This window comes from Mirounga angustirostris, unplaced genomic scaffold, assembly GCF_029215605.1.
Source record: "Mirounga angustirostris isolate CCGP_5_RB_7025 unplaced genomic scaffold, mMirAng1.0.hap1 SCAF_10, whole genome shotgun sequence".
In the NCBI taxonomy this organism is placed as follows: Eukaryota; Metazoa; Chordata; class Mammalia; order Carnivora; family Phocidae; genus Mirounga; species Mirounga angustirostris.
Window position 1 is genome coordinate 38,550,091 of NW_026991718.1, and position 11,237 is coordinate 38,561,327.

The 11,237-nt window shown below is 41.6% G+C and overlaps 1 protein-coding gene across 3 annotated transcripts in view; it reads right to left on the reverse strand.

Annotated features, from left to right (window-relative positions):
- KDM3A (lysine demethylase 3A) overlaps nucleotides 1-9,086 on the reverse strand; it is a 54,757-nt gene extending 45,671 nt beyond the window's left edge. The window contains exons 1-4 of one of the 3 annotated variants that reach the window (XM_045884597.3): nucleotides 8,956-9,086; nucleotides 8,127-8,342; nucleotides 1,464-1,619; nucleotides 221-331 (exon numbers count right to left, since the gene is read on the reverse strand). In XM_045884597.3, coding sequence (XP_045740553.1) covers nucleotides 221-331; nucleotides 1,464-1,619; nucleotides 8,127-8,312 — 453 coding nt within the window. In that variant the 5' untranslated portion in view covers nucleotides 8,313-8,342; nucleotides 8,956-9,086. Of the gene's footprint in view, nucleotides 1-220; nucleotides 332-1,463; nucleotides 1,620-8,126; nucleotides 8,343-8,794; nucleotides 8,923-8,955 lie in introns of those variants that run through there. The other 2 variants (XM_064572235.1, XM_064572234.1) reach the window with 2 other exon arrangements.
- Between the last annotated feature and the right edge of the window lie 2,151 nt (nucleotides 9,087-11,237).

The window sequence follows — 11,237 nt, forward strand, 5'->3', positions numbered from 1 at the left end:
CACCATCAACTGTACTACCTCTGTCCTTCCAACCCCAAATGGGCAGCACCAACCCAATGGTTAACATTGAAGGATGATGTCTAACAACTAACTTCTGATGAGATGGGTCCTTTTCTGTGTTATCTACTAGAATTAGAGCAATCAAAATCAGTATTTCAGTTCTCATATTAAAAAATTTATATTTCTATCTTTAGAGTTTAATACTGTTTTTATCTTTTACCTGTATAGGCTTCAGAAGGTCTTTAGAAAGAAACGCTCTTTGTTGATCTCCTAGAAAGCGAATAGAGGTTATGGATCCCAAACCAGCTTTGTCCAACAGAGACTTATACACCTAGAACAAAACAAAATGTCTGGGCGTCACAATTGCCATCAGTATAATTCTGAATATGGGGACTAGCAATTTTCTACACATGCAGAGAGATAAAACCATTAAGTTTTTTACTTACTGCTGGTATCTCAATAACAAATATTTATGAAACCACAACAAGATTGCACAATTTTCATCCAAAATCAATCATTTAAACCAGACACACATTTGGGAGTCATTAACATATAGGTCTGGGTTAAGACATACATGGCTTCTCCAAAATTTATGTGAAAAATTGTGTGTATACATTTTTTTGGGGAGACAGGGCCATGTTTTTAGGAAATCCTTAATAGCTGGGGGTGGGGATACAAAGAGCAAAATACAACTTTAACCAAAACCCTATACCACTCAAAAACCTCCAGCAGCTCTTCTCACCCACAGGCAAAATCTTAACTTTGCTAGCACAGCATGCTAGACCCTTCACAATCTAGTCAGCCTTTCAGCCACCTTCTAGCTTTTCCAACTGTTTAAACCTGGCACTTCCACTGTTAAGCCCTATGTCTCACAAAACCTGAATTGTCCTCTCCAGACACTGTGATCACTCTCATCTTCTAACTACACCCAGATTTACGATGTGGAAATGGCATAATCATGTACTGACTGCCAGCACCTTCAGAGCCAAAGAATATTATGAGTCAGAGAGAACCTAAGAGATCATTAGGCCAAGACTGGCAACCCCTACAGGAGCCAGGAAACAGCCAGATTTTAAGGTATACTCTCCATATTTTAAAAGCAAACAACTAATTCAAATTTTCTTAAAACTCTATAAAGGTCAAGTCAAATATACATATATATGTATGCCTATATACATATGCTGATTTCTGACCTCTGACCTAGACATTCCCCACATTACCTCCATCCCCATTTTTCAAGTGAAGAAAATGAGGTGGGAGAAAGTCAGGGGCCCAGAGTAATAGGGTGCCTAGCAGGGCTGACAGGAGATTCTGGGTGCTCTTCTGACTCCTCTACCTTGCCATATATCTGTACTATTATTCTCCAAAGGCCAAATATTATTCTCTAAAGGCCATATACATTTCCCTTGTTTCACTCATAATGGATTTAATACCCTGTTCTCATAACCCCAAGCTGTACTCACTATTGCAGGCCACTGAACAACTCGTTCAGAAATTTCAGGAGATTTTCGTTCAGCCAAAACCAAGTTATGCTCTACTAAAAATGCTCTCCTTAGAAGGCTGTAGACTTCTATCCATCTTCTCTTCCTCCAAGATTCCCCATCAAACTCCACACACACCTAAACAGAAGTGAAAAAAAGCAGATTCAATTAACGAAAATAAACATGAAAAATGCCAAAGTTGAATTATACCCTTAATTTTCTACTTGAATCTTTATCTAAATGTGCTGTCCCTCTTTCCCACTCTTACTTCCTTTCACAGTCCACAATAAACCAACCTAACAGGTTAATCTAACCATCAAGCTTTGGCTTCCACATCATTTTGGGAAATAGCAGTCAAGGAGGCCAATATCTGCCCCAAAAGTAACTTCTAGGAAGCCCATACAGCAAAGAACCCCCATGTAGAAGGTTTTTACATATGTCAGACATCAGAGTTTTGAGAATCAAAAGAAAGAAATTTGAAACCCTAAAAAAAATACCTATTGGGCGTCATTGTGATTCTAAAATGACACTGTGGGCTTAAGATGACCCCCCCACCATCAGCATAATCCACCACTTGTTTTGAATCCCTTTGGTATGCATAGGATTTAGCCTTACAAGGCCTAGTAGACAGCACATCCTCAACATCCCTTTCAGTTGAATAAACTGGGAGTTTGGAGTCAAACACTACTTTGCTAAATATAGAAACAAATGGTTGATAAACTGACCCTAAACTCCTTCAATATTTGGTGTAAAAATCACTATTTTTACTTGACTTAAAATCCCTTTTCTTACTAGAGAGGCCTCTCAGTTTTGGCTTCAAAGAATCAGTTAATGAACACATCAACCCTGTTCATAATTTCATAGACAATCACATCTCCCTTTCCAAGCTTTAACTTAAAAAAAAGTTGAGTTAACTTCCATTCATCTGTCAGAACTCAAATTAAAAAATCCTTTCTTCAAAGAAGCCTTCCCGTACCAATGAGCAACCCCCCCACAAAAAGAGTTCCCCTTGTTAATTGTACCCAAAGCCCTATACTTTTCCTTCCTAGCACTTACCCACACTTTGAATTATTTATTTGTGGCTAACTGATTCACATGAATTTTAATAGGTCGAAGTCTACATCTGTATCTACTTACCACTGTATTTCACTGGTATCCAGTCCCCAGTCAGTACTCAAATACTTGTTGAATGAATAAATTTCTCTCTGCATTAGCCTCTTACCTTCTGTTACTCTCAACCATTTAGCAGGTAGGACATTCCCAACTGGTATACCACTAGTCCCAATCCCAAACCTTCTCCAGTTTTATGGTTTTATAATATCAATCTTTAAAAATCAATGAAATTTAAAACCCATCCTACCCTTCTCCCGCTACAGTAAAATCTGCATCCCTAACTTTCAGGCAACTCCCCCTGAGAAGATGCTCTTCTTGGTATGGCAGGCTTTTAATCTTCCAGTTATCACAGAATCCATACCGATGTGTCAGCACCTATTATGTGACAAGGCCCTGTCACTCTCCTTGGTTCTAGGAATTCCATCCATCACTATACCCAATCCAATGGTCCTTCACAGAACTGTTTAGAGACTGCTCATCTTCCTGCCTTCCCAGTCACAGAATACAGGTCCTATGATAGCTCCCCTAAATTGGGTAGTCTTTCTGCCCCACATCACATTAACCTCAAACCCACACTAGATTTAGATGAGTTTTCCCATCAATGTGGTGTAAGAGGAATGAGCATATACAAACTACAGCACCAGAGAAATCTGGGTTTGAATCCCAGCTATGCTGAAGCTTTTTTAGAATGATTTTACCTGCATAAAATAATATATGTAGCATTACAAAGAAAACCAATTAGCCTGCATGCCAGGTTAAGAACCCCTGCTTAAATCTAAGCTCTTTGAAACTGGTTTTGCTAGCTCCAAAATGAAAATACTAACACCTACCCCTCACTGAATTGTTAGTAAAATCTTAAGACAAGGTATGTAAAGTATCTGGCAAGGAGATCAGGTAGCTTTAAGACTTCCATGGTAATTCAAATCTTACTTTGTATCAGAGTATCAGTTCAGTTAGGAATGGGGGAGAGAAGATCCTAAATATGATTATCCAATATCTATTCAGAAAAAAAAAAAAAAGTAAAGGATTAAGATGTTCAGTAGCTTTCCAAAACTTATCACTATATCTATAAAGCTTATGATCAACCCTAAACCAGAATTTAGACACGGCCCCTTCTTCTTTATATCCCAATTTTTGAGTGATTCAAAAATTAAGTTTAGCTCCTTAAAAATAACTTAGTTTATCACTTCGGAGTTTAGGCTGCATTGGTCAAAAACTCACAGTAACTTTACCTTGAAAAAAGATGACTTTTTAAAAAAATAGAATGAAACCAACAAGTTGTAAGCTCTCTTCACTCTTTCAAAAGTTTCCTATCATAACCACAAAGGTCTCTCATTTGTGCCTTGAAGCTTGAGGATCTCTATGTAAGGGACCAACCCCCCCAAGCCTCCTATGCAAAAATTTCTACAAAAACACACACCAGGGACATCTGAGTGGCTCAGTGGGTTAAGCATCTGACTCTTGCTTGCTTTCAACTCAGGTCATGATCTCAGGGTTGTGAGATCGAGCCCCACATTGGGCTCACGCGCTAGGCATGGAGCCTGCTTGTGATTCTCTCTCTCTCTCTGTCCTTCCCTCTCCCTCTGCCCCTCCCCCCCCAGAAAGGGACACCAATAAAAATTCAAATTTAGGGGGAACTAAAGTGACCTGACCAAGCTTCTGCAAGCTTAATGATGTAACTAGTTCTCATTTAAATTGTGTTATTCCCTTCATGTTCCTTTGGCACACAAAGTAGATGTTATTTATGCTGTCTGATTCCAAAGGCCAAAAAGAGGCCGATTAATTATGATTCACTACCTATAATTTCCAAACTTGCTATTTTTTTAATAGGACATTTTGTAAATGTGTACCTTATTAGCCTATTAAATATCTGGACCAGATGTTGAATATTTCAAATTAATTATTTCAAGTTAATTTTTCCCCAACAGAAGATCTTTTTAATACATGAATATTATATCTAATCAAGCTAATCTCAAAACCTCCTGCTCTTAACATACATTAATCTCACCTGAGTATATGATTATGAAAACCATCAGAAAGGCCAAGTAAAATATTTCCAAGTTTAAAAGTAGGCACTTACAGAATGGCATGGTTGTTAGTCAAGTTTTTAATGACATATCTATTCTATGCTCAGCACTAATAATGCAGAATACCACTTACTCCAGTCTCCACAAATTAGAAAATTATTACTTTATGCTTCTGCTTATGTCTTCTTACACCTAAATAAAATACTTACCTAAAATCACAGAGTTTAGCATTCAATTATGGGGGTAAACAGATTTTATTACACTGGTAGGAATTTCTCATTTTACATGGTTTGACTGGCAGCAGAATTCCAATTGCATGTAAGGATGAAAAGGCTAGGCATTTGGTCAAAGCACCCAACTGCCAAAAAGGGAATTTTAACAGCAGGAAATAGTACACAGAGATGGCAAGTACTACTCATCTGCTACTTAGGGATATCCCTAAGAACTAAGAAGCAGCAGAAGACTCAAGTATAAGTTAGGTTCGAACAAAGGAAACTAGAAAGACCTAGACAGACAAGTTGGGGAAGAAAGACATTCCCAGCATGTACAATGAAGATACTTGTCTCACACTCAAGTAGAAAGAGTAAAATAAAAAGAGGTTCTTATAACCATACTAATAAAGATTTGTTGTTATTCTAGAGCAAGAGAATGCCACTGCTCCATCAGTAGATTATTTCTAAAACTGCTTTTCAATGTAGAATTGTGATTCCTTGCATTTATTCATTCAAGTATTTCAGCAAACACTACATGCCAAGCAGTGTTCTAAGTGTTAAAGATATAAAGGCCCACAAAATACAGTGCTTTAATCTCACTCTACCTGAATATTAAAGTCCACTGTTTAAGATCTAGAGACAAACTTAGGCAAGTTTTTTAATTTCTTCAAGCCTCAATTTCTAACACTAAAAAATGTGGTTTACCATCTAGGATGTTTGTGAGAATTAAATAAGGTGCCACATAATAAGCATTTAATCATTACTTTGTCTTCACCCTCTTTGTAATCAACAACTAGACATATTGTATCTGAATGAGTGACTGTGTTATAAAGTCTCTCTCGAGGTGAAACAAAGTTAACAAGTCTTGGCCTCATTAACATCATCCTCAACTAACAGCAAATCAATCTAAACAAACTTGTACTTCTAAAACCAAACCAGTTGCATACTACTTGAATTTTATTCATTTATATTCATCTTAGACCCCAGTCCCATTTTACCCGCAAAAACTTAATACATTAAGCCCAACTGTAATCATGGTCTTCGTTACTAGCTCCTGCCTGCATTTCCCCAACCAGGATTTGGTTCTAGTATTTTGAAAGTCTATGTTTTTGCTAATACAAGATGCCCTTAAAACTTAAACCATCTGTTACTCAATTAAGGAACATAATGATAAATCATGATTAGATAAAAGAAATCAAGTAATTTGCACCTTATATGAAGGCTGAATTACAAAGTCTGCAGGTAAACCAAAAACCAAATATAGTTAAAATTGTTCTTCAAATGAAAAATCCCTGTTTATCTTCAGGTGAGGCACCTTAGTGCAATGGAAAAGACAAAGCCAAATCTAGATTCAAATCCTCCCTCCATCACTGAGTAGCTAATTATGCAAATCTGGACAACACTCCTTTTCCCAAATCTAGCTTCTCATTCTGAAAACGAAGATATTACCACCACCTCAATGATTGGGGGTGGCAGAAAAGTGGAGATTAAAAAGAATATCCAAAAAGGACCTCCTAGACTGCCTTCCTAATCCAATGGGTCTATAGTTAGGTCCTGTTGGGGAAGAGAACACCTAGTCTGTCATCATCTGCCAAAGAACTAAAGACTTAAATCTTGTTTCCATTCAAACGAGATAAAAACAAACGCACTAGAGAAAACTCTACTTGGCAGGTGAAATAAACCACAACAACTAGGACTGAAATCTGGTACACAAAGCCCACTTTATGGAGAAAGATTAGCCCGAAGCAAATAGGTTGGCCATCTTTGTACCACACTACTTTCTTTCTATAAACAGCAAAATCCAGTTTGCTGGGAGGAATGAAAAACCAAACTTCACAGTGTATGACAGGAGTCCTTTTGTGGCACAGGGAGAATAATGGTAAAGACGGTGGGCTCAAGTATCAAAACTTCCTAGGTTAGAACACAGGCTATGCCAATTTCTAGGTATGTGACCTTGGTGAGATACTTAATTCCCCCAACCCCGATATTTTTGTCTGTAAAATGCAGCAATATTAGTACCTACTCCTGAAGAGCTGCTGTAAGGATTAATAAGATCATGGCTAAGAAGTGTTCAGTAGGATGCCTGGCACGTGGCTAAGTGCTCAACAGTCACTCCTTTTCAACATGAAGACAAGGCATGCTGGAAGCTTTAAAAATATATGACCACATATCCTTTTCCAACAACCCTTTGCAGACTAAAACTGGTTTGGACATGTACTATCACCTTAAAGTGTTCAAATGAGTGGGGTGTCAGAAATCAACATGTATTCAACTGCCAATGCTAAAACTTGCTTTCCAATCTGAACACAGTTTTCAAGAAAAAGCCATAATGATCCAGTGAAGATGCTAAAACATATCCACTATCCAGGGTGGAAATCTCTTCTAACAAGCTTCCTTCAAATTATCACCACTTTGGAGTCTTTGTTAAGGACCTTTCTCCAGTTATTTTTGCACAAAGGAGTCTTTGTTGGTAGAATAGCTTCCTCACTGGTTGTTCCCAGACAATCCTTTGCCACTAATACTTCAATTAGGGAGTACAATTAGAATTCATCTCTTTTTGAAAAGATCTAACTGAAAAAGGTTCTGAGTGTCATTCTGATTAAAAATCACTGTCCACACTTGTTCCCGTTTTCTCCCTCCCCCCCCCAACACCAAAGTGGAATATTTCAAAGCCGTTCCTCTAACACACCATATAAGGGTCGGCTCCACCCCTGCCCTCCATATATGGTCAAAGCCCACACCTACCTACAGGCTGATCACAGGCGACCAGGAACCCACTTCCACCCTGACCCACCATATACGGACAAGTACCCACCCTAATATGCCAAACAGAACTAGGCTCCTCCCTCTTAACGCACTTCATTTCTATCAAGTCTGAAAGTTTAACAAGTTGGGTGAAGAAATTAAGAGGAACAAACAAAAAAACCACCTGGAAGCGATAGTTCTCAATTCTTAAGGATTCCTAACATCACCTACCTGACCAATCTAATATTAATACTCCCCCTTCGGAAAAATAACCATACAGTCCTACCAGGGCACAGAGCGGGCAGTAACGAAGCGTGTCTGAGCAACCCCAAGGCCGTCATTAAACTCAAGCAACTGGAAACCAAACACACCTCGGTTCTACACAACCATTTCAAAGACTTTCAAGGTCTAGTATTCTGCACCTTCAGATCAGATGCCAACTTTCTGGTCGCCCTTTTCAGAAGAGGGGAGGGGGGCCCCCCCTGGCTGTCTCGTTACCAAGGTAACTACAAACCGCCCGACAGCTGAGGACCGGGAGCTGATTTTACCTTCAGGTCCTTCTTAGTAACGTCGGTGTGGGAGACAGCTCGAATGGTCCCAGAGAGCCAGGGCCACTCGGCGACGCGCTCCACGTCCCAGCTGTCGTGGCTGTCGTCGCTGCCGTCGGCTGCGGACAGACTGAGGAATCGCTTCCCCACCAATACTGGCCAACTTTCTCCGAGCGTGAGCACCATGGTTTCCACGCCTGCAGGAAGGGCTCCTCCCTGCAAAAATACAAAAACAAAATGCAACCGGGGCTGCCGGTGGGAGGGGGCCGGGAAGAGAGGACGCGGGGGAAGCGGGGACGGAGGGATGGGTCCTAACCCCGCTCGGAGCACCAGACCCTAGGCGGCGGCGGCGGCGGCGGCCGGTGCGAGGGAGGACCCAACACCCGATCTCTACACCGGCGTCCTCCCCCGCCCCCCGGATCCCTCCCCCACCGCAAACACGGGCCCAAGCGCCGCGTGACCCTCGTTCTCCCAAGTTTCGCTTTTCCAAAACCTTAAACCTAAACGCAGAGGGAGTGACGGGAGAATTATTTTGTAGCCTAAGTGGATTTTAAAGTGTTCGCCCCCCCACCCTGGGAAAGAAAAGGCCAGAAGCGAGGGCCCGTCCGGGGCGGCCGCGTCCCCGCCCCGGGCGGCCCCGCGGGAGGGGCGAGCCCGCGGTTCCGCACTTGCCCCGCCGCCCCGCCCCGACACAGCGCTCTCCCGGCCGCCGACCCCCGGGCGTCCCTCGCCCCGGCCTGCGCCGCGGGGCGGGGGCGGCAGGGCCGCGGGCTCGGCGCCTTCATCTTTCTTCCTCCTCTCCCCTCAGCCGAGGCCGCGGCGCTCTTACCCCGCCTCCTGCCTCCCTGAGTCACCAGCGGCGGCCGCCGTTTCCAGCCGCCCAGCTCTAGCTCTGACTTGGTTCAAGAGCTCTCACAAGACACGCACAGCCTCTCGGGTCCGCCCCCTCGGAGCCGCTTCCGCCGCTCATTGGCCTAATCCAAGAAGCTGGGCGAGGCTCGTGGGTAAATAGCCCATCTCCATTGGCCGGCCTGGCGCAGGCGGGGCGACAGAAAAAAACAATTCCTTGGCTGCCTCCTCCCTCTCCCCTCCCCCTCCGACTCCCGGACGACCCCCATTAGGTTAAAGTACACAGAGCGTAAGCGAGAGATCCCTCCGCCACAGCCATTCTTTCCATTTGTTGCCTACGGTATGCAAAAAAGTCCCGCGAAATCGCTTATCAACTTTAGGGCCCAGAGGAAAATTGCAGGGGTGCATAGATAAGACTGAGTGACGAGCCCCAAGGCTGTATGTGCCTATTGGATTGCTCTTCAATTGCGTAGGCTGTCGACGGAAGATGGGTTTTCCACTTGGCGGAAGAATCTCACAGGAAAGGGGTAAGGGCGGTGCAGAGTCAGCGGGGGAGGGAAGGGACGGGAACGTGCGGTTTCAAGCGTACTCAGCTAGGGGGAGGAGCCACTGGGCTCTGGAGGCTCTTGCGCAGGCGCTTCGCGGAGCAGAGGCTGGAGTTTGGGCTGCTGGGCGAAATGGCCGCGGGAGGCGCAGGCGCACGTGGTGTTATTCGTAGAACGTCTAAAGTCCGCCATTTTGAAGGAAAAATGAAGAAAGGCATGGAGTCATTGGGAAATGACGTTCTTTGAATCTAGAGCAAAAGAGGCCATTCAGTACAATGCTGAATGGGATTTTTTTTATGTAAAGGGAAGTTGAGAAGATATTCTGAGTCTTATAGAGAAATTGAAAGACTAGATGAAGGCCATAATGATGTAAGAAATAAGAAGAGGTGACTTTGAAGGACAAAGGAGATAAAAGGCGATTGTGTCTTTTGGACCTGAAGTTTTTTGCTTGAATAAAGACGAAATGGAACGAAGGAATTGAAGACCCCTTACTTAATAAAGACTAGAGCTTGACATGGCATCACATTTAAGCAAATTAAGTGAAGAACGCAAAGTCCCAATTTTGCAGAAAACTGAGAATCAAAAAAATTTCAGAAAGGGATTATAGGTACAGGTTAATGCCAGGTGTTGAGCTTTAACATATATGTTCTGAATATGTGACATTAAATAAATTTTAAAATCTAAACACTGAAGAATTAAATTGGATTTATAATTTGCAGACCATTAAAAGGGGGGGAATGGAACAAAGAAAACCTATCTAGTCCAACAAAAGTCAGAAACGAGAACAAGAAAAGAAAAAGAAACTTGATGGAAGTATAGTAAATAGAAAAAGATAAGACGAGAAAAATAAGTCCAAACATCAGTATTTACAATAAATGTAAATGGGTTAATTTTACTCATAAATTAAAAAGACAGACTGGATTAAAAACAAAATCCAGCTATAACTTGACCACAGGCAAGCTCCACCAATGACACAGAAACCTTGAAAATATTAGGTTAAAAGATTTACTAACCAAATGGTGATCAAAGGAAAGCAATATAGCAATGTTAATATAATTGAAAAGAAAAGCATCAAAAGAGAAAAGGATTTTATATTAATAAAGGAAAAAGTCCACAAAGATAATATACACTCTTAAACTATTGTCACTCTGAGAACATAGCTAAGACTGACTATTAGAATTATGGAAAATTTTTGACAATTTGTAATAGAAGCAGAAGACACAAATATATCTACCCCAGAAATAGGCATCTCAGATTTTAAAAATAAGTGGGGGTATGGAGGACTTTGATTACATAATTATTAATTTGGAAAACAAAGGGATAAGTTCTACCAAGGTTCAAAGAACATATAATTCCTATTTGTGGTTCCAGAACATAGGAAAGATATCTGAAGCATTTTTTTTTCAAGATTTTATTTCTTTGTTTGACGGAGAGAGAGAGAGCACAAGTAGGGGGAGCAGCAGGCAGAGTGAGAGGGAGAGCAGGCTCCCCGTTGAGGAGGGAGCCCAATGCAGGACTCAATCCCAGGACCCTGGGATCATGACCTGAGCCAAAGGCAGACACTTAACTGACTGAGCCACCCAGGTGCCCCGAAGCACTTTATAAAACTTGCAATACCCTATTATCAAATCTGATCAGGAGAATACAAAAAAGGAAAAGTTTACATCAATGAGGCTCGTGAACATAGATGGAAAATTCTTATATAAAATATCAGCAA